Raw genomic sequence first — 23,223 nt, forward strand, 5'->3', positions numbered from 1 at the left:
TTTCTCCATTTATAGACAATTTGTCTTACTGTGGACTGATGAACAGCAAGGCTTTTGGAGATACTTTTATAACCCTTTCCAGCTTTATGCAAGTCAACAATTCTTAATCGTAGGTCTTCTGAGAGCTCTTTCCTGAGAGGCATTATTGATATCAGGCAATGCTTCTTGTGAAAAGCAAACCCAGAACTGGTGTGTGTTTTTTATAGGGCAGGGCAGCTGTAACCAACGCCTTCAATCTCATCTCATTGATTGGACTCCAGTTGGCTGACATCGCACTCCAATTAACTCGTGGAGATGTTATTAGTCTAGGGGTTCACATATTTTTCCACCTGCACTGTGAATGTGTGCATGGGGTGTTCAATAAAAACATGGCAACATTTCATTCTTTGTGTGTTATTAGTTTAAGCCGACTGTGATTGTCTATTGTTGTGACTTAGATGATGATCAGATCACATTTTATGACCAATTTGTGCAGAAATCCATATCATTCCAAAGGGTTCACATACTTTTTCTTGCAGCTGTATATACACACACACACACACAATATATATATATATATATACACACACACACACACATACAAAAATTGTAGAGTTACACTTCAAGAGGTAGTCACCTGAAATGGTTTTCACTTCACAGGTATGCCCTGTCAGGTTTAATAAGTGTGATTTCTTGCCTTATAAATGGGATTGGGACCATCAGTTGTGCAGAAGTCAGGTGGATACACAGCTGATAGTCCTACTGAATAGACTGTTAGAATTTGTATTATGGCAAGAAAAAAGCAGCTAAGTACAGGAAAACGAGTGGCCATCATTACTTTAAGAAATTAAGGTCAGTCAGTCCGAAAAATTGGGAAAACTTTGAAACTGTCCCCAAGTGCAGTCACAAAAACCATCAAGCGCTACAAAGAAACTGGCTCACATGCGGACTGCCCCAGGAAAGGAAGACAGAGTCATCTGTGCTACGGAGGATAAGTTCATCCGAGTCACCAGCCTCAGAAATTGCAGGTTAACAGCAGCTCAGATTAGAGACCAGGTCAATGGCACACAGAGTTCTAGCAGCAGACACATCTCTAGAACAACTGTTAAGAAGAGACTGTGTGAATCAGGCCTTCATGGTAGAATATCTGCTAGGAAACCACTGCTAAAGAAAGGCAACAAGCAGAAGAGACTTGTTTGGGCTAAAGAACACAAGGAATGGACATTAGACCAGTGGAAATCGGTGCTTTGGTCTGAGGAGTCCAAATTTGAGATCTTTGGTTCCAACCACCGTGTCTTTGTGCGACGCAGAAAAGGTGAACGGATGGACTCTACATGCCTGCTTCCCACCATGAAGCATGGTGTGGGGATGCTTTGCTGGTGACACTGTTGGGGATTTATTCAAAATTGAAGGCATACTGAACCAGCATGGCAACCACAGCATCTTGCAGCGGCATGCTATTCCATCTGGTTTGCGTTTAGTTGGACCACCATTTATTTTTCAACAGGACAATGAGCCCAAACACACCTCCAGGCTGTGTAAGGGCTATTTGACCAAGAAGGAGAGTGATGGGGTGATGCGCAAGATGTCCTGGCCTCCACAGTCACCGGACCTGAACCCAATCAAGATGGCTTGGGGTGAGCTGGACCGCAGAGTGAAGGCAAAAGGGCCAACAAGTGCTAAGCATCTCTGGGAACTCCTTCAAGACTGTTGGAAGACCATTTCAGGTGACTACCTCTTGAAGTGTGACTACATTTTTCATAGTCATGAAAATAAAGAAAACTCTTTGAATGAGAAGGTGTGTCCAAACCTTTGGTCTGTACTAAGTATATATATATATATATATATATATATATATATATATATATATATATATATATATATACACACACAAACACACATACATATATATATATATATATATATATATATATATATATATATATATATATTAAACACGCACGCACACATATATACAGTAAAACTGCAGGCCAGGGCACTGGGGGGGGGGGGCAAACTAAGGTAAATTTATTTTATTTAGTAATAAGTCTTTAGTAAGAAGTCTCACTTTTTTATCTTTTTTACATGCATTTCCAATCATTCATCTTATCAACTCATATTATATATATATGTTTTGCAGATGCCACTTGAGATTTATCTCACTGGTGTATGTGCTCCCTTTAGTGGTGGGTTCGGATCTGCTCCGGGAGCTGCGATATATTATAGGGAGATCGCTCTCCCTTGCTGTCTCCTCCCCTCCCACGGGAGGAGCCACCTTTATATCGGCGCCATGTTCCTGCCGATCACGTGCACCGCTGCCACAGCGGCGTTTGCACGTGCTGGCGGTGTTTCCATTCCCACGGTCATGGTTGCCAGCCTCCGCTGGCCTTTTCCATATTGACTAACACGAGCCCTTGGTTTGTGTCTGTCCCACCGCTCACATGGCGTTAGGGACAGGACTTGCATGCAGTTTGTGCGGACATTCAGGTGAGATACAACCTCTATTCACTTCCCACCATTCCATGCTTGTCTTCCTCACCATTCCACTTTTCTCTTCCTTTGACACATCTTTGGTTATGGCACTCTTTATCTTTTCCATTCTATGTTCTCTTGCTCTGGCTGTAGCTTCTAATTTCAGGGACATTCTTATTCACCGATGTCTTACTTCTCTGTGTTACTCCCATTTACTCTGGTTACTTTTGCCCTAGCACAGGTAGTACTCAATGATGTCAATACCCTCATGATTTCTTCATTTGTTTCAATTTGAATTCATCTCCACACCAATGCCACTTTGCATCATTATCGTTCCTGTGCAACTTTTAACATGTCCTAATCCATGGACGCTTTTTAACCAGACCAGCCCACTCACTTTCTTTACTCTATCTCCTGTGACACAGCACTTCTGTCATCTTTTCGGTTCATCGGATGCACAGAGATCAGTACTCTTTTTTGGGTCTTTATTTTCTTTCTTCTGCTTCCCCCCTTCTTTCCCTCTCCCCCTTCCCCCCCCCCTTTTGCTCTTTTTCTTCTCTTCATGATTCTGACACTGGTTTTGCTGGAACACACTCTCATACACAAATACTCTTTCCCTTGTGATATTACCTTGGGACACAGTATATACCTCTACAATATGATACTTTGATATATTTATGAATTACTGATATACTCATTACATACTGTCACATCCATGATACAATGATATACTCATTCATTGATTTGTGTGTTCTCAGCCAGTGTCTTGTCACCCACTCTGATTCACTTTTCTACACCCTACACGTTTCTCAGCCTGACTCTGAGTTTACCCCCACTTCATGGTAGCGTTCACCAATCTGATGCAGCTAGAAGTAAGTGCAGTTTCCATTTAGGACAGACATACATCTTTTGAAACTTCACATTCACTGGCCAACATATGATACAGCGGACATTGACATTTCTTTTTGATTACTTTCAGATAGAGTTATTCGTATACTCCTGATGAGTGGGCGTAAGGACCCACGAAACGCGTAGAGTTTCCAATACAGAATATTTATCGTCATGCAATATTGATATTGATATGCTTCCATTATGTTTATTTGCTACCATGCTGTCATTCTGCTACCATCATTCAAAATGTCCTATATGTCTTGCTATTATGTCTATGGTTATGCACATGTATTTATTGTATAATTCAATCTGAGAATAAACTTACTCTTTTACTCCCAGTGACTATTGCATTCACCTCATATAAAGTCCCGTTAGGCTATTTTTCTTTTTCGCAAAATGGTAAAATAGATGCTTTAGCAGCTATTTCACAGAAAATAATGTTGATGTGAAAAGCACAGTAAGGTCTACTGAAAGTATTTTAAATAAACCTTTTTTTATGCATTACGGGATTACGCTATGGTCTTCTGTTATATATTCCCTAGATGTTCGTATTTGCTTGACTATTGCGGACCTATTATGAGGATTTGGATCTTCCTTGGTGCCGATTCCCCTTGGAGATACTGAAGTCCATCTGTTATCATATGCTTGTTGAGGCTATCACATTCACTTGAGTGGCCATCTCGCTTTGGTAAGCTGCCTCCCATTACTTTGCACAGTGGTGTCCTTTACCTGCACTTCCCTGGGTGTCACAAGAAGGATATTTCATGTCACTTTTGGATATTATTGCATTTTGGAAATCCACATCCCACTTCTACTGTTTGGGACTTTATTTACATTATTGTTTCTTGGGACTCATCACATGGAATATTGATTTCATTCTTTAGAATTTATCAAATTTTTTGATGTTTTGGTACTATTCACTTATGTACATTGATTAGCGCTACACTATTTTGTATTTTTTTTTTGTGTTTCTTCTTTGCATATCTATCCAAATCACCAAGATTAATATTAAATAAAGCATACGTAAAAGTAAAAGCTGCTAGTGGATAAAAAAATCAATTCACAACTTGAATAGCTGTAGAGGGGAAAGGAGCAAAAACATTACAACTTACGACTGCTACCAAGTTCTTGAAATAATATCTTGATTTTTTCAAACTCTGTGATGTTTTTGTTTGTAGGAATAGCCAGCGGAACAAATGCTCTACAGAAAAAGCAAAGAAAAACAATAATTAAAAAAATAGTTACCCCAGCATTTCATATTATTGATATGTGTCTGTTGTACCATGTATTTGTGTTAAAAAGTATCCTGTTCTTTGTGTGAAATACCTGGTGTTCCTGTCAGTTCTGTGCTTTCCTATTTCAAGCTGAGCACACTAGGCATAAAAGCACATCCATCCCAGTGTGGTCAGTTTTCTGGCTATGCTGGGAGCATAGCCTGCCTGTCCTCCAATGCAATGATCAGGCTTCTGCTGACAAGCCCCCACCCCCATTCACTGAGAAGATTAGTGTACTGCTGTTTGTCCACCCCCACCTCTCCAAGCCCCTTAAATAGCTTAGAACAAGAAAAAGAAAAAAAAAAAAAGAAAAAAGACAAAAAAGGTATTTATAATGTGTGGGTGAGTGATAAATAGAATATCATCAAAAAGTGAATTTATTTTAGTAGAGTAATTCAAAAAGTGAAACTCATATTTTATATAGATGCGCTACACACAGAGCGATATATTTCAAGCATTTCTTTATTTTAAATTTTGACAATGGTTTACAGCTAGTGAAAGCCCAAAATTCACTTTTGGCAGTGTGAGCATGTGCCAGGTTCTGCTGGAAAATGAAATTAGGAAGTTCTAGAGCACTTCATGCTTCCCTCTGCTGACCAGCTTTATGGAGATGCTTATTTCATTTTCCAGCAGTACTTGGCACCTGCCCACACTGCCAAAAGTACCAATATTTGGTTTAATGATCATGGTATTACTGTGCTTGATTGGCCAGCAAACTCCCCTGACCTAAACCCCATAGAGAATCTGTGGGGTAAAGTCAAGAGGAAGATGAGAGACACCAGACCCAACTAAGCAGATGAGCTAAAGGCCACTATCAAAGGAACCTGGGCTTCCATAACACCTCAGCAGTGCCACAGGCTGATCGCCTCCATGCCACGCCACATTAACACAGTATTACATGCAAAAGGAGCCCCAACCTAGTATTGAGTCCATACTTTACTGTACATGGACATACTTTTCAGTAAGCCAACGTTTCTATAATTAAGATTCTTTGTGAGGGTTTACACATACTTTAAGGAAAAACATAAAAACCCTAACAGCATACCTTTTGATTTTTTTTTTTTTAAACAAATGAAACAAGGTTATTCAAAAAGTGTACCAATTTTCCTTGTCCCATTAACTGTAGAAATAGTTGGTCTGCTTTCCTTCACTTTTCACCTGTTCTAGTAGGTACCAGGTGCGGAGAATCTTTGGCTCTGTTTGAAAGCTGCAAGTGCTCAGCTAAGTAACAGTGCCAGTAATTTCCTGTAGCTTGTGAGGTTAGTGTTGATTTCTATGGCCCCTTTCATGCGGTCCGCATTCCATTGTGGACCGTGCTCTGCTCAGCGGGAATCGATCCGCCGATCCCCGCTGAGCCGGCGGATGACAGCTCCGTCTCCGCACTGTGTGTGGAGAGGGAGGTGTCAGAGCCCCGCTGCTCTCTATGGGGAATCGGATGAGAGCGGACTGCCTGTCCGCTCTCATCCGATCCGATCCCCAGGATGGATGGAAAATAGGGTTTCCATCCGTCCGGATTTCACGGACAGGATCGGATGCGGATAGCAGGCTGAATGGGGCATCCGATCAGATCCGCCTAAAAAACTGACAGGCGGATCTGATCGGAACGAGCCCTATGGATAATTTGAAACTTTCAAAATGAAATAATAGTAATAATAGCTTCTGATCATTTCATCAGAACTGAGCCAAGCCCCATGGGCTTTTTTTTTTTACATAACAATCAAAAAATAAATATGCAGATCTGGCTAACATCATAATAATTTTACTGGTCAGATATGGATTTAGAGTGGTTGTAAACCCTTACCTTAGGCCAGTCACTTCACTGGGTATATGTAATACACAGAGATGAAACCAAGCCTCCTACATACGGTAAGTTGTACCCATTTATCAGCCGTCTTCTCTTCATCCATTTAAAGTCCAGAATTGTTACAGCTTGCCTGAACTGTCAGAAAAAAAGTACACACTGCAGAGCTCAGCTCTGAGAGTTGATTGGAGGAAAGGGACACACCCCTCTTCACACAGCACACAGGAATAGAGTTAAAGCTGTGAATCGGCTGGAGATCCCTCCCCTCACCTTTTTTGTCTTGGTGTCAGGAGTGAATCATGCGGATAGCAGAGGAACTAAGCATCAGACAAAAAAGACACCTAGTGCTCTTAAGTGAGACAAGTACATACTATAAAAGGATATGCACTGCTCATATTTCATGTCTGAGGTTTTCAACCACTTTAAAGCTATTTTAAAAAAAAAAAAAAAAAAAACTCAAATCCTGACAAAACTGCTACACATCACCAATCAATACCTGCCAAACAAAAACACAGACACGCACACATTATAATTTTTTTTTTTTATATAAAATATGCAGTAGATCTTATATTTAGGTTGCTATTAACTGATGTGTTAATAACCAAGCTGGCAGGTCAAAGTCAGAAAAATAGAGCAAACTCCTTACTAGTCTTCCAATAAAGTTGTCTGTGCTACCGCTTCCAGACACTAAATAGTGCTGAGTACATGTATGGTCTGTAGATCATGTAAATAGCTTTTAACAGAGATGGTAGAGATGCAAAAATTTGCATAACTCCTTTATTTTATTTCCCTATTTCTCATGTGAGTCTCTTGCATTGGCAACTATTGCAGTGGTTAGGTTTGCTGGGGAAACTTATATACAGACTCAGGACTTTAGCCTCAGATCGCTACAGTTACCAAAGCATTTGGATTGCAATATAATTTCCCTATACCTAAGACATGGTCATGCAATTGTATACTGCACTTGTTGCTTATTCAGAATTTCTTCTCTAACTGGTATAAAATTAGAATTCCATTCTCCAGCTAGCCTTCTTATGGGTTAGTAGGGGACTCTGATTTATGCCATCTTGATACACATTCAAAGTGCTGAATAACTATGGAAATTGTGATTGTACAACAATTTGACTTATTGCAATGATCGCTGACAAGACCAGCACTTCACTTTTCCTTCTATTTACTGTAAAGGCTATGTCAAATTTGGTTAAGCATAAGCAGTTAGATTCTCAATTTGTTTTGGTGGCTTTCAGAAATTATACATTATCTGTTGATTAACAGCTTTGTTAAACACCATTTTTGACAGCGATTAAAAAAGAATTAACCTTCATGTGATAGAATGGACTGCCAGCTCTGCATACAGGAATAGGTCATATGTGAGAGCTTGCTTGTCTGTTTAACCAGATTTCTCAGTACATGCAATAAGACATTGTTATGAACTGATTCTTAATTGGAATCAATCAAATACAAACTGTTAATAAGCAATCTCAAACGAAAACTCAATCTGGGAAATAAAATCTCCCTGTTCCAGAAACCTGGTGTAGGAAACAAATCGCAAGTGGCGTGTGCCACATTAACAAGGAGACCTGTTTCAAGTCTATCTGCACCACCCACGCTAGATTCTATTTCAGAGTGAAATAGAAACTGGCATGGATTCCACATCTAGTTAGCAAAGGGATCATGCCAGTTTTCAATATAGAAAACCACCGCAAAAGCCCATCCAGATTAGACCTGGCACATGGACTGTCGACTGTCTGCAAACAGCTTGCATGCCTCACTGAATGAGCAGAGCCTACATTTAAGCAGGGAAAACTCCTTTCCCTGATGATATGCAAGCATTTAACCCTGGCAAGTGCAGGGTTAATAGTCCTCTTCCTCCCTCTCAGCTGAGTCCAAGAACCCACATACAACACAGTAAGCCATCCTGCCAGAAACAGCATAGCAAATGGAGCTGATCACTCCTATAAAAGGGGCTTAATGGCTGTGCCTATCTTTGCTAGTTCCCCCAAATCCTCTATACAACTTCATGACTAGTCTTTAAAAAAACAAATGTTTAACATACAACACAACTAAACAAACAACACAACTAAACAAACAACAATCACTCCATATAATGTTAGCATTTGCATACACAGACTCCTTACAACCATATTCTATAGGGCTAAAGCAGACACTGCTGTTAACAATAATCAACAATGACCTTTGGATGGAAAATGCCTTTAAAGTTAGGTGTCAGGGCCAGAGTTTATGGGGCACAGGACATGTGATGCTTTCATTATATCCATTCATTAATATAATTATGCATTTTACTAAAAACATTAAAAGATAGCCACCATTGCTGGTAGTTACAATATAAAAAACACATGGATTATATATGGTTTGTACCCTAACACACAATTTATTTTGCAAATAATGCTTAGTGAATGACATGAAGCTCTGCGGATTTCTTTTCATCCTAAAAAGGATTTTTGACTTGTAAAACCCTATTCTTGAAGGATACAAGAATCCACAAGGTGACTGGACACTGGCAAAAAAACAAGGCTAAAACTCAGCCCTGCATAACCCCTCCTACTACCAGCATGCCTTTAGTGTTATGGCAAGCAATATAGGAGTTAACACAGACAGGAGGGGGAGGGGGGCATGTCCTGTGGTGTACTTAAAGAAAAAAAAAAGAAGGATTTTAGATGGGGGGGGGGGGGCGTGGCGACCGCCGGACGTAATGGCCGCTTAGCTCTGCCGCTCCTGTGTGTGCCCAGAGTATTTATAGCATCGCTCCTGCTACGAGCCTCGCTCACCTTCCGCAACTAGCTCCCCTGAAGTCTGAAGGTCCGCTCCACCGCCGGATGATGAGACGCCGCCGCTCGGACCCGCTCCCAGTGAAAAAAATGTCCGAATTCTTCCCCTCAGCCTCGCACAGACTCCGCCAAAATGGCGGCGGAGACACACGCTCCTACCTGGCACCCAGCCCTCTACTGCCAGAGCGGTCTCACACAGAGGAAATGCATAATAACCCCGCAGCACCAGCCGCAACTCTAGAGGGAGAACACCAACACTCTGCTCCTACATATTCTGGGAATTCTTCCCCCGCATCACCCTCATCTCAGAGCCCAGTGAAGTCGAAGCCAAGGAGGGAAGGACTTGTCCCTGCTTCATATGCAGCTGTCATGGAGGTGAGCAATGACTACCACACACATCAATCTATACTTTCACAGTCAGACCCCTTTGCCTCATTTCAAACTGCTGGCCAACCGGTCTCTGATACCACTCTGAAAGAAATGCTGTATTCCCTGCGTACTTCAATACAACAGGACATTCTCTCCTCTCTTTCACTGTGCAAGAAAGAAATACATGCCCTAGGACAGTGGTTCTCAATTCCGGTCCTCGGGACCCACTAACAGGCCAGATTTTAAGTATTACCTTGGGGGATGCAGACTAGAATACTGCAATCACTGAGCAGCAAATGAGATCACCTGTGATGTAATTTAGTTATCTTGCAAACCTGGCCTGTTGGTGGGTCCTGAGGACCGGAGTTGGGAACCACTGCCCTAGGAGATAGAGTGGACACGGACGAACACAAAATGTGTGAGTTCACGGGACCTGTTCAAAGCAGCTGACCCAAATCTTACAGCTGAAGATATAACAATTGACAGAGTCCACAGACTTCCCAAGCCCTCCTTCCTCCCTCAGGAAGTACCTCCTAAGAATTCACTTTTTTCAAGAAAAAGAGAGGATCTTAGACGTGTTTTGAAACAGAGCTCAACTCCCAGAACATGTGACTCATATCCAAGTTCTCCCCGACTACTCCAAATACACGCTGCAATTAAGACGCAATCTCAACCCGATCACGAAAGCAATGAGAAATCACAAGATAGTGTACAAATGGAAATATCCAGCCAAGCTGTGTGTCACCCACCAGGGTCACTCTTCTACTATCACCCTGATTGACGAGGGAATTCGCCTCCTGCACCAATGGGGTATTGTCCCAGAGATAAATGATCACCCACGTTCACGGGAGCTACAACAGCTTACTCATGTCCAATCCGACTGGCAGGTCATCTCCAAAAGGCCCAGGGGCTCTAGTCGCAGATGCTAAATGAGGCAATGTATCTTACCTCTGGGCCTACCAGGCCCGGATGCTCCCTGTGAGTACTAACCACCATACTCTCTCCCCTCACCACTTTGCAGCAGATGCTGCCTTTTCGGTCCCTCATGACTATGTTTTTACCTGTGCTTGTTTTTTTTTATTCTTTTTGTTGCCTTTTCCTTTTTGCCGTTTCTACAGCATTCTCTGCAACCGTTATGCAGGATTCTTCACATCCAAGATGTTGGAACTTCCATCAACTCTTCTCTGCTCGGACTCCATCAGTGATCTTCCGTCCCTTCCGTCTCCCTCAGCTATCCCAGGTTATCAGTTCGTCTCTGCTCCACTTATTGACTGCTCCCATTCTCGGTTGGACATGGCAGGTATTTATCTCACACCTTTTTTTCTAACCTCATAAATGGCGCTTAAACTGATGTCCCTTAATGCCAGAGGCCTTAACCACCCAGCTAAACGCTATTCTTTATGGACAGAAGCCTCTAACGCCATATTGTAGCGGTGCAAGAGACTCATTTCATGAAGGACCGCTCCCCTCGCTGCACACATGTTAAATACCCCCATATTTTTACATCCTCAGCCTCCGTCAAGAAACGAGGAGTTTTGCTTGCTATAAGAGACTCTGTCTCCTTCACCCCTTCTCAAGTGGTGTCGGACCCAGAGGGCAGGTATCTGATTCTTATCTGTACATTGAAAAACTGTCTATATACCATAGTGAATGTTTATGCCCCAAATACCCACCAATTGAGATTCCTCCGTAAACTATGCTCCAAGGTCGCCAAACTCAAATCTGGCCATGTTGTGCTTTGTGGTGATTTCAATTTGGTGGCGGACCACATCATGGACTCATCCTCTAGAAAAATATCTAGGCTGCCGACCCTAAAAACATTCTTGCATCTGAGGACCTCCATGTTGTGTGGCGCTACCAACATGCCGAAGAAAATGACTATTCTTATTATTCCCCTAGACATAAATCATACACAAGAATTGATATGTTTTTAGTTGGTAAAAACACCCTACCATATGTTAAGGACTCCTATTTCCCCGATTACCTGGTCTGACCACGCAGCTTTTTTCTTAACATTGTCAACTGGTCCTGTTCATCCCTCAGCCTTCATTTGGAGATGTAATAATTCGCTACTCTCCAACCCAGACACTCTCAAATCACTGAAATCCCACCTATCTGACTTTTTTTCTCACAATGACTCTCCTGACATCGATCCTTCCCTTCTCTGGGCCACACATAAAGCATACGCCCGAGGCATCTTGATTCAATTGGGTTCTAAAATGAAAAAAGTCTTCACTGTCAAACTGGATAACTTACTTTCAGATATTAAATCCTTAGACACACTTCACAAAGCTACCCCCTTCCCATCCAACCTTAGCCCGCCTCACCGCCCTACGATCGGATCTGCGACAACTTCTCTGTGACCGCCACGACAAATTGCTAGCCCGAACGCGTATAATCTTTTACGCGTCACATAACAAAGCCGGCAAATTTTTGGCCAGTAAACTAAAAGCCAGACGGTCCTCAACCAAAATCACCTCCTTATACCATCCATTCACTAAAGCCAAACTTCTATACCCACAGGACATAGCAGACGCCTTTGCGGACTATTACAGTTCTCTATACAACCTCCGTGATGACCCCTCCACTCCACAACCCACAGACGCAGACATTCACAACTTCTTGCAACGTCTCACTCTTCCAAATATGTCCCCATCTTCTATAGACCTCCTCAACAGCCCCATCACAACAGCGGAACTCAACCGCACATTGCGAGCCTTCCCGGTGAACAAATCACCGGGTCCAGATGGTCTTACCAATGAATATTATTCCTCCCTTTCAGACACCCTCACCCCCTACATGCTTCGCCTCTTCTCCAATGCCATGACCACACAACACCTCCCTGCGGAAATGCTTCAAGCACACATATCCACCCTACCTAAACCAGGCAAAACCCCAGATTCCCCAGCTAATTTTAGGCCGATCTCCCTACTGAATTCGGACCTCAAAATATACGCAAAACTTGTAGCCAACAGAATTGCTGCTATTCTCCCCTCCCTTATAGCCCCAGACCATATGGGGTTTGTTAAAGGTAGGCAAGCCCCAGACGCCACACGACGTATAATTAATATCATCCACTATGCTGAGCGCACTCGAACGCCTTCTCTGCTTCTCTCTATTGACGCAGAGAAGGCGTTTGACCGCGTTCACTGGGGATACATGAAGGCCGTCCTGCTCAAATTTGGATTCATGGGTCTCATTTTATCGGCTATACTCTCACTCTACGCTTCCCCTTCCGCCAAAGTCATGTCCTCCAGACTCCTATCAAAATCATTCTCCATAACAAACGGCACCCGTCAGGGTTGTCCCCCCTCTTACCCTTAATTTTTAACCTACTGATTGAGCCTCTTGCAGAATCAATCCATTCTCACCCTCTAATCTCTGGATTCAAATGAAGGGTTCCCACCATTGCATAAGTCTATTTGCGGATGATGTAATATTAAGCCTCACCAACCCCCTCATTTCACTCCTGGCTGCTCACCAAATTCTTCACTCGTACAGCGCGGTCTCTTACTACAAGGTGAACTACACCAAGTCGCTGATTCTGGACATGGGTATGCATCCCACGGCATATACACATCTCTCTACCTCGCTATGCGTGGGCAGACCATACCATACCTTATCTAGGCATTAACTTAACTTTCCCCACGTCCAAACTGTTACCATGCAACATCAACCCTCTCATAGATATCATCCTTGCGGATATTCGCACCCATCAAAAGACCGAATTATCTTGGGCAGGTAGGACTGCTACCTTTAAAATGATGTGCCGCCCCAAGATCTTATATGTCTTTCGTACACTTCCAATCCCCATCCCGAAACGCTACCTCACAACCCTCTCTAAAACCCTCCGTAAGTTTGTATGGCAGAAACGGAGAGCCAGATGCAACTATGCCCACTCCATTCGACACAGAACAGTGGGAGGTTTGGGTCTTCATGATATCAATGATTATTACCTGGCGTCGCAACTATGGTCTCTACCGTCTTGGTTCTCGAGATCTCACTGCCTCCCATGGACACTGGTGGAGACATCTCTAGCCAAAACGGAGAACCTATGCCTCCTACTGTTGGCAGACATGTGGCGCCCCTTGCATCTATATTCGTTTTCTCTCCCTACACAGGCTACTATAAAAGCCTGGCGGACATTTTTGGCCTCCTCAGTCACCTCCACACCTCAGACCTCAGTGTCCCTTCCCCTGGAAACTCTGGAAATCTTGTTACCCTACACTAACCTGACTAAATTGACTTCAGCCGGAATCCTTACAGTTGACCAACTTTATGCACAGGACTCTCTAAAAAGTTTTAAATCACTCCAGGCTGAATTCTCACTTCAAAACTCAGCCATGTACACATACAATAGTTTATCTAGTTTTCTGCTTAGATATCCTCCCCCTCCCTTGACCTTGCCTACCATAATATGGCAATTCCTCTCCTCTCCAAAACCGAATCAGAAGGGCATTTCCATTTTCTATAGCCTTATGCAATCTAAACTGACCTTCTCTAAAACTGATCCCATGCTTAAATGGGAAAAAGATCTTCAGATATCCTTCTCTGATACCCGGTGGTCATTAGCTATACGTAGCACATAGAAGGCTTCCCAATGTACCGCTCACTGGGAACAAACCCAAAAGCTCCTCACCAGATGGTACCTAACTCCTCTTCGATTGTCAAAGTTTTATTCTCATAGTAGTCCACTTTGCTGCCGTGATTGCGACCAACCAGGTAACCTCCTACACGTTTTCTGGTCTTGCAAGAGCCTGACCAGTTATTGGAAAAGGATATTTGGATCATTTTGGAATCTACTGGCGTGATCACTACCCCTTATCCAGCTCCAGCGTTGTTATTCTTAGGTATGGACAGTGTCCCTCCTGGTCTGAGAGTGGTGACGACTCACATACTACTGGCTGCTAAAACGATTACCGCTAGACGTTGGAAACAACCGTCCCCACCCTCACACTTGGAAGTGATACACCAAGTCAACCTACAATTCGCTCTTGAAAAAGCCTATGCATACTCATTTTCTAAGAGCTCCATCTTCTACACCAAATGGCAACCTTGGATGCAGAGCAGATTCTGCTCCTCCCCCTCCTAAGTACCACCTTAAGATTTCCCACAGACATTACTCTTCACTCCTATCCACCCCTCTAGCCCCTGTATATCACTGATGTGTTGTTTGCACTTCCTGATGATATGTTACTGTATGACCAATTATCCTGTTTACCTTACGTTTCGATCTCCATCCGACTGTTATCCGAGTTTTATATGGTTGGAACAACTCCTGTACTCTTTTCTACAGAAAGTAATTCTGTTTCATAAACCTTGCTATTATTGTGAAAACTCAATAAAAATTATTGACACTAAAAAAAAAAAAAAGGATTTTACAGTTAAGTGTTAAAGCTCTTATTAGCTTTATTGTACATCACAGGACTGCTTCATTCTTGGATGAATAGGACCATACCAAAGCAATCCTATGAGGGGTGAGCAGCACAGCAACAAACTGCTAACAGGACGTACAAAACCCAAACGTGAATAAAAAATATAAATTAAGGGCTCATGATAAAAAATAAAGTTAATAACCTGAAAAACAAGTTGCCAAATCCACTGAGAAATACCCTTTACAAGAACCCCCAAGGAAGACAAAAAGAAGAACAAACTGGCGAATGGTGGCTGTATCAGAGAGGTAGACTCATACAGTCTGAGCTACATCCAAGCAATGGAGAGCATATGATGCTTCAGAAGAGGACAGAGATGGTAAGATAGTGTCCTGGTTAAGGTCGAAGGAAGAAACCACCTTGGGCAAATTCTTTGGTAGAACAAGGAACGGTTTCTTATAGAATGCCAACTGTAATTGCAACAAGGACAGCAAATTTATGAGTAAGGATACGGAGAGGAACATCCCTGGTAGGTTCAAAGGGTGGTTTCTTAAGAATTGACAAAACAAGGATGAGGTCTCACAGAGATAATGGGTATGCATGGGTGGAGGACTATGTGCGTGGCCCTGAATGAAAGTTATCACCAAGGAATAAGAAGACACTTGGCCCTAATGGTACCTATGGCCAAGGACTGGCCCAGACAAGACCTGATGGTGGCAAATTTGGTGGGAAGTTGACTTTTTAGTTAGAGAGATGGGATGACCAAATATGAAAGGCCCCTGACTTTCAGGTCCTGAGATTTAATAGCACAACCATGATTTTAAAACCAGTGAAGCAGGATGACCCTTGGGGCAGCAGGTCTGGACAATCCAGGACAGTCCATGAAGAGCATGCCAGGAGCTTGACTAAATTGTAGGAACCCACCCATCTGGGACATGGGGCATGAGAATCATCAGAGTGTCCAGTCTAGTGTCCCCCAACTGCGGAAGATAGGATTAAAGCACCTGCAGATCTAAAACCCATTCTACCGGACCGAGAATAACCACTTGTTAGTTTTCCAAAAGTCTAGAATGTACAGGGCAGACAGGGCCAAATGTGTAATTCTAATAAAAGTATAAAAGATGGTGCATAAATTAATGTATTCTCAAATTATGCCCTAAATATGATAAACTTGTAAGTCCTTTAAAGCCTGGTATTGGGAGCAAAGAAAACACTTATTGCGGGTGCTAAACCTTTCAAAGTAGGAAGTTGGGTGATCCTGTAGGTTTATCAACAAAGGGGAAGAGAAAGGGAACCCTCTTCTATATGTAGATTTATTGGTAACTAAATAAAAACACATACTGTATGTATGCACTAACTGTGAAACACATAACTGGCAATTCAAGTTGCATGGGTCCAGTCTGTTCACTGTGGGATAGATCGTCTGCTTGAGAGGAAGACTGGTGTTTGTCTGCAGAGTTCGGAAGGCAGCCAGGCAGAGCAAGGGCAACTTGTGCCTCTAAAGTTACCCATTTGGAAATCTAGTAGGTATGTTTCAATGTCGTAAATGCAAATGTCTCACAAGCAACTTTGTCACGCATGCCCAAAAAATCTTTTCAGAAAATTTACCCCATTTCTAGCTTTGTCAATTGTTCTAAAGACATGGTCATATTGATTAACTGGTCAACTTGACTGCGGTATATGGAATGTATAATTAAAACCCCAAGAACCAGATTTGGAAAACATCATGGTGCTCCCAAACAAGGCAGTACTGACTATAGCATTCCAAAACATTTCAAACAAAAGCACAAACAATCCATGAAAGGGCTAAAGGTTTGGACTATCGAAAGCATCCCCAATAGTGACTCCAAAACTGAGCTGAGTGCTTCTTGCTGCCTCTGTCAACAAGAAATGTATTGGAGTTTTTACACTTAATACATTAAACCTAGTGGGAATTAGAGCTGAATACAGCGATTTATTATTTTTCCTTTATGGGGTAATTTACTTGCCATTACTGTATATATTGTCTAGAGCCAGTATTTACATATTTAATGCCTGTAGGAGTCCATTGTCAGTATCATTGATTTGTTTTATTGACTTCTTTATTTTTTCCTCATTGAATCACTTTCTAAGCTCATGTTTTCATTATCATGACGTAACAAGATTTTATTAGATATATGAATTTCCATTCATTTAGTGCATATATATTTGCACTTTTGTCCCATCTAAAAAGAGTAAGTAAAGAGTAAACTTCACCATGCAGGCCCATAATTACATTTATTGCCCACACACTGTATATATTTTTTCTTAGCTAATATATTTATTGCATTAACCAATGTTCATCCATAATCCTGCTGCATATACACTTTATTTGAATTAATCTTAAATCCGGGCTTGCTGTCCTATAGTTTCCACTGCAGAGGCCGCAACATAATAAAATAAATAGCTTCCCTTTTAGGATAGTAAGCATGACAAAAGGGGCAGGACTGTCCTGAAACATGTAGCTATGTTCCCCACGTACATCACATGTGAAGTCACCGCCGAGTCCTAATTGCTCCCTTCTACTGCTTGTTGCAACTCTAGGAGACAGAACGGGCTGCATTCCAACCACTCAGCTGCTTCCTTACTCTAATCTGCCTGGCCTCATCCCTGCTGAACTCTGCAGACAGGCATCGGTCTCTTCCTCTCAAGCAGACGATCTATCCCAGGATGGACTGACTGAACCCATGTAACCTTGAGTTGCCAGTGCTTTTTGTTTCACAGTGAATGCATACATATGTGTTTTATTCATTTACGGCACCCTCTTTCTTTCTCATTTTCGATAACCAAATGTAAAGTTCTGCCCACTCCACAATCAGATCTACTTCTATGTGAGTAGTGCGACTTCTGGTATCACTTTGAAAATTCATGAACACCACAGCCATAGAGTTGTCCAACTATACCCTGATAGAAAAACCCTGAAGCTAGAAGGTCAAGTGCTGAAGGGATAGTCAAATCACCCCTGAACTCAAGAAAACTGACTTGAAGCAGAGGCACCTCCGACAGCCATGTCCCCTGAACCAAGAGTAAACCCAGGACTCCATGCCAGTCATAAGGGAAGGAGGCCATTGTCAGAACTGGCCAGGTTAAAATCCAAAGAAACAAAATTGCCCATTACCAGCGCCAGGTAGGAAATATACATATCCAGAGCTAATTTGGTCAGACACAAGTCCAGAAAGTGGAGTTGCAATGGTCCGAAGTAAAACTGGGCATACAGGACTGCCTCAATGGAGACCCTCATCAATGAACCTAACCTCAGTGCTCCATTAGCCTGAAACATGCCAGGTATAATGGCCACCAAGGTGGACAATGACCCCCCGATCTGAAGAAAAATAAGCGCCTATTTTCTGGGAAACATTTAATCTGGAACTGGGTCCCAGCCTTGGGCTTGAGGCTTAGGAGGCACAAAAGAAAACTATGTACCAAAGAAGTGGACCTACCCGGCTATCTTTCCTCATTCCGTAGGAGGCAATATAGTACCTCTGCCCATTAGCCTCCTGGAAAACAGCATTCAAATCCTTACCAAACAGTTTACCTCAAAAGGCATAATTTCTGAGAAGCGTCTTGCAGGGGAGCTCCCCTGACTCAGCCAGGAGAGCTGACAGAGAAAGTAACCCCCTCAAACGATTCACAGAAAAACCACTGGGAAACAATTCGGGTGCTTTAGCATAGAACATCAACCAAAAGATCTGCATCAACCAGGAGAGAGTATGACAACATTTCAACCAATCCTATAGCAGTTGATGTTTAGTTTTCACATCTGAAATGCAGCTTTGCTAACAGTTTGCATAGTGGATTTTGTGTCCATTAGAACATTTATTAAATCGGCCACAAACAAATGTAATGACAAAGTAATAAAACATTGTTTATTCAATTGTGTGATCATTTTGTGTTGAATTACCGCACTATACATTTAGAGGAGTTCAATAAAAAATGTATGAAAATTAAATACATCTATAGCAGATATATGAAGTTATTGATTATAAGGCAATCATTTTTGCCAAGTATAAATATAGTATTGTATATGGTAATAACAGACTGGTTACTAAACATCGCTGTCTGCATGAACTACTTACCCAACCAGGAGGAGACATGCACACACTAATACGAATCCACAAGTATACTTGAGAGCACTGTTTATTTGCTGTAAAAGACAGAAATAAAATATATAAAACATATAATTCCAAGCCCATTTAAGCGCAAAGTATAATTAAATTGTCAATGTAAAGCATGCAATTATTTGGAGATCTTAGTCTTACTGTGACCTTACACTGTAATGATATTCCATTATTAGATTCAGAATGAACGCTTATACTCATTCATATATGAAATTACAAGAGTACCAAAGGAATTTACAAAGAGTCCACATTTTATTTTTGTGGCCTGGGAACATATCCGGATAACAATCTCAAACTTCCTAATACATCAAAGTATTAATGGCACTTCTTTAAAATAAGAAACTCTAAAGTGTATGCTTTAAGGTACTGTACACTAATAGACCAAGCTAGGCAAATTAAAAAAGGAAAGCTTGTCAGCCATTTCCTTTTTTTTTTTTTTGTGACATACAAAAGCTTGAGAATGTTCCTGCTATCTATCAAACATTACTTCTCGGGAAAAAAAAAAAATAGAAAAAATCAGTACTGCAGAAACACTTGCACCAATCCCATTCCCAAGATACAGAGCGCTCCCTCCAACTGATCCATGAACATTGAAATAAATGTGACTGTTTCTTTGTGACTTCAATAGAGTAGTCTGCAAAAAACAGGACCTTTACCCCATCAATTTGGAATGATCTGGATTGTCTATATTTTTGCAGGATGGCAGTTTTATCCGCTTGGTTTAAATATTTGGCGATGATCGGGTGAGGAGTTGTACAGTCTGCGGAGTAGGATCCCATGCAGTGCAATCGCTCCAAGATGCAGAGGCCTGGTAGGCCTAAGGCTTCTGGGACTCGTTTAGTGCAAAACTGTTATGGGAGAGGTAGGCATTCACTCTGGCACCCCCATAAATCTCAAATTGCTGCGCCTCAACTTATTTTCTAGATCTTCTAGTTTTTGCAAAATGTACTGGTTGTTTTTTTCTTGTGCCTGTTCAGTGTTCTGGGACTGGTAAAATTCATCTTCCATGTTAGATATACGATTTTCAACTTAATTTAGCCAGGAGTGCTCACTGAGTTCCTTTTTAATTTGCATCATCCCTGCATTGACAGCTCTTTCTACTGATGCCACGATCGTAGGGGTTTATAGCCCTGCTACAGTTTGTGCAATGTGATCTGTATTAGGGTCTCCCTGTTGTACTGTGGGCAAGGCAGGAGATGCACTCCCCTCCATTGCAGAAGCTTCTACTCCCGTGGATGGCGAGGCCGAGACTGCAGCTTCAGGTAGATTCCGGCCCGGGTGTGAGCACGGGCTGTTTTTTTACAAAAAATAGTCCATGAGAGCAGGAGGTCTGCGCTGGCACTCTGTAGCCTTTTGTGAGGTGGTGCTGTCAGTCCGGGCTGGATTTAGAGGCTGGGTTTCGGGATCTAGCTGCAGGAGCTGAGGAGAAGGCAGCTAGTCCATGTGGCGCCGGAACCAGAAGTCTAAAGGTGACTTCTAGCAAATTCTTCAAACAAAACAACACACACGTATTAGGACAACAGCCTTTACACGCACATGAGCTTTAATGGCATTTCAGTCTTAAGCCTGTACACACGCGTCGAAAACTGGCAGGGAATTTTTGGCCAACGTCCGATCTGGCGATTTTCGGCTTGTTAGTATGATGCTTCCGACAACCAACTCCGAATTTTCGGCCGAAAAAAATCTGGTGTGCAGGCTATAAAATTTTTGTTGGCCGTCAACATAACAGCCGATTTTCGTGCAGGCAGTACAGATTTCGACAGGGAAAAATCTGATGAGAAAGTCTGGGCATGCTCAGTGAAGAAAGAACACAAAGAGAGCAAACCAACACATGACATCACTTCTGAAGTAGAATTTTGTTGGGCGAGAAAATTTGTGTGCAGTCTAGGCACATTCCAACCAACAAAACACAACTCTGGACAAAAGACGGACGATAGGTCGGCCGATAATCGTTGCATGTGTACGAGGCATTAGTCCCTAGAGTTCAATATTGAGTTGGACCACCCTTTGCAACTAGAACAGCTTCAATTCTTCTGGGAAGGCACAAGATTTAGGAGTGGGACTATGGGAAGATTTGACTATTCTTCCAGTCAAGTTCCACCACCCCAAACTCGCTCATCCATGTCTTTATGGAACTAGCTTTGTGCACTAGTCCTAATCATTTGGTGGAGGGGGGAAGTGATGGTGTGGGGTTGTTTTTCAGGGGTTTGACTTGACCCCTTAGTTCCAGTGAAAAGAACTCTTAAGACAACAGCATACCAAGACATTTTGGACAATTTCATGCTCCCAACTTTGTGGGAACATTTTGGAAAACCTTTGTCATGAATTAGAGTGGAGACAGAGCCAGGCCTCCTCATTCAACATCAGTGCCTAACCTCACAAATGCGCTTCTGGAAGAATGGTCAAACATTTCCATAGACCCACTTCTATACCTTGTGGACAGCCTTCCCAGAAGAGTTGAAGCTGTTATAGCTGCAAAGGAGGGCCAACTCAATATTGAACCCTACAGACTAAGACGTGTGTAAAGGCAGGCGTTCCAATACTTTCGGTAATATAGTGTGTGTGTGTATAATATACAGTGGGTACGGAAAGTATTCAGACCCCCTTAAATTTTTCACTCTTTGTTATATTGCAGCCATTTAATAAAATCATTTAAGTTCATTCTTCTTCCTCATGAATGTACACCTAGCACCCCATACTGACAGAAAAACACAGAATTGTTGACATTGTTGCAGATTTATTAAAAAAGAAAAACTGAAATATCACATGGTCCTAAGTATTCAGACTCTTTGCTGTGACACTCATATTTAACTCAGGTGCTTTCCATTTCTTCTGATCATCCTGGAGATGGTTCTACACCTTCATTTGAGTCCAGCTGTGTTTGATTATACTGATTGGACTTGATTAGGAAAGCCACACACCTGTCTATATAAGACCTTCCAGATCACAATGCATGTCAGAGCAAATGAGAATCATGAGGTCAAAGGAACTGCCTGAAGAGCTCAGAGACAGAATTGTGGCAAGGCACAGATCTGGCCAAGGTTACAAAAAGATTTCTGCTGCACTTAAGGTTCCTAAGAGCACAGTGGCCTCCATAATCCTCAAATGGAAGACGTTTGGGACGACCAGAACCCTTCCTAGAGCTGGCCGTCCGGCCAAACTGAGCTATCGGGGGAGAAGAGCCTTGGTGAGAGAGGTAAGGAAGAACCCAAAGATCACTGTGGCTGAGCTCCAGAGATGCAGTCAGGAGATGGGAGAAAGTTGTAGAAAGTCAACCATCACTGCAGCCCTCCACCAGTCAGGGCTTTATGGCAGAGTGGCCCGACGGAAGCCTCTCCTCAGTGTAAGACACATGAAAGCCCGCATGGAGTTTGCTAAAAAACACCCGAAGGACTCCAAGATGGTGAGAAATAAGATTCTCTGGTCTGATGAGACCAAGATAGAACTTTTTGGCCTTAATTCTAAGCAGTATGTGTGGAGAAAACCAGGCACTGCTCATCACCTGTCCAATACAGTCTCAACAGTGAAGCATGGTGGTGGCAGCATCATGCTGTGGGGGTGTTTTTCAGCTGCAGGGACAGGACGACTGGTTGCAATCGAGGGAAAGATGAATGCGGCCAAGTACAGGGATATCCTGGACAAAAACCTTCTCCAGAGTGCTCTGGACCTCAGACTGGGCCGAAGGTTTACCTTCCAACAAGACAATGACCCTAAGCACACAGCTAAAATAACGAAGGAGTGGCTTCACAACAACTCTGTGACTGTTCTTGAATGGCCCAGCCAGAGCCCTGACTTAAACCCAATTGAGCATCTCTGGAGAGACCTAAAAATGGCTGTCCACCAACATTTACCATCCAACCTGACAGAACTGAAGAGGATCTGCAAGGAGGAATGGCAGAGGATCCCCAAATCCAGGTGTGAAAGACTTGTTGCATCTTTCCCAAAAAGACTCCTGGCTGTATTAGATCAAAAGGGGGCTTCTACTAAATACTGAGCAAAGGGTCTGAATACTTAGGACCATGTGATATTTCAGTTTTTCTTTTTTAATAAATCTGCAACAATGTCAACAATTCTGTGTTTTTCTGTCAGTATGGGGTGCTATGTGTACATTCATGAGGAAGAAGAATGAACTTAAATGAT

The 23,223-nt window shown here is 42.4% G+C and overlaps 1 protein-coding gene across 1 annotated transcript in view; it reads right to left on the reverse strand.

Annotated features, from left to right (window-relative positions):
* LMBRD1 (LMBR1 domain containing 1) overlaps positions 1-23,223 on the reverse strand; it is a 413,956-nt gene that overhangs the window by 183,569 nt on the left and 207,164 nt on the right. Inside the window, exons 5-6 of the mRNA XM_082251576.1 lie at positions 19,042-19,109; positions 4,455-4,543 (exon numbers count right to left, since the gene is read on the reverse strand). Of these exons, the coding sequence (XP_082107702.1) occupies positions 4,455-4,543; positions 19,042-19,109 (157 nt within the window). The remainder of the gene's footprint in view (positions 1-4,454; positions 4,544-19,041; positions 19,110-23,223) is intronic.

Source organism: Pelophylax lessonae (assembly GCF_965119305.1).
Source record: "Pelophylax lessonae genome assembly, chromosome: 3".
NCBI lineage: Eukaryota > Metazoa > Chordata > Amphibia > Anura > Ranidae > Pelophylax > Pelophylax lessonae.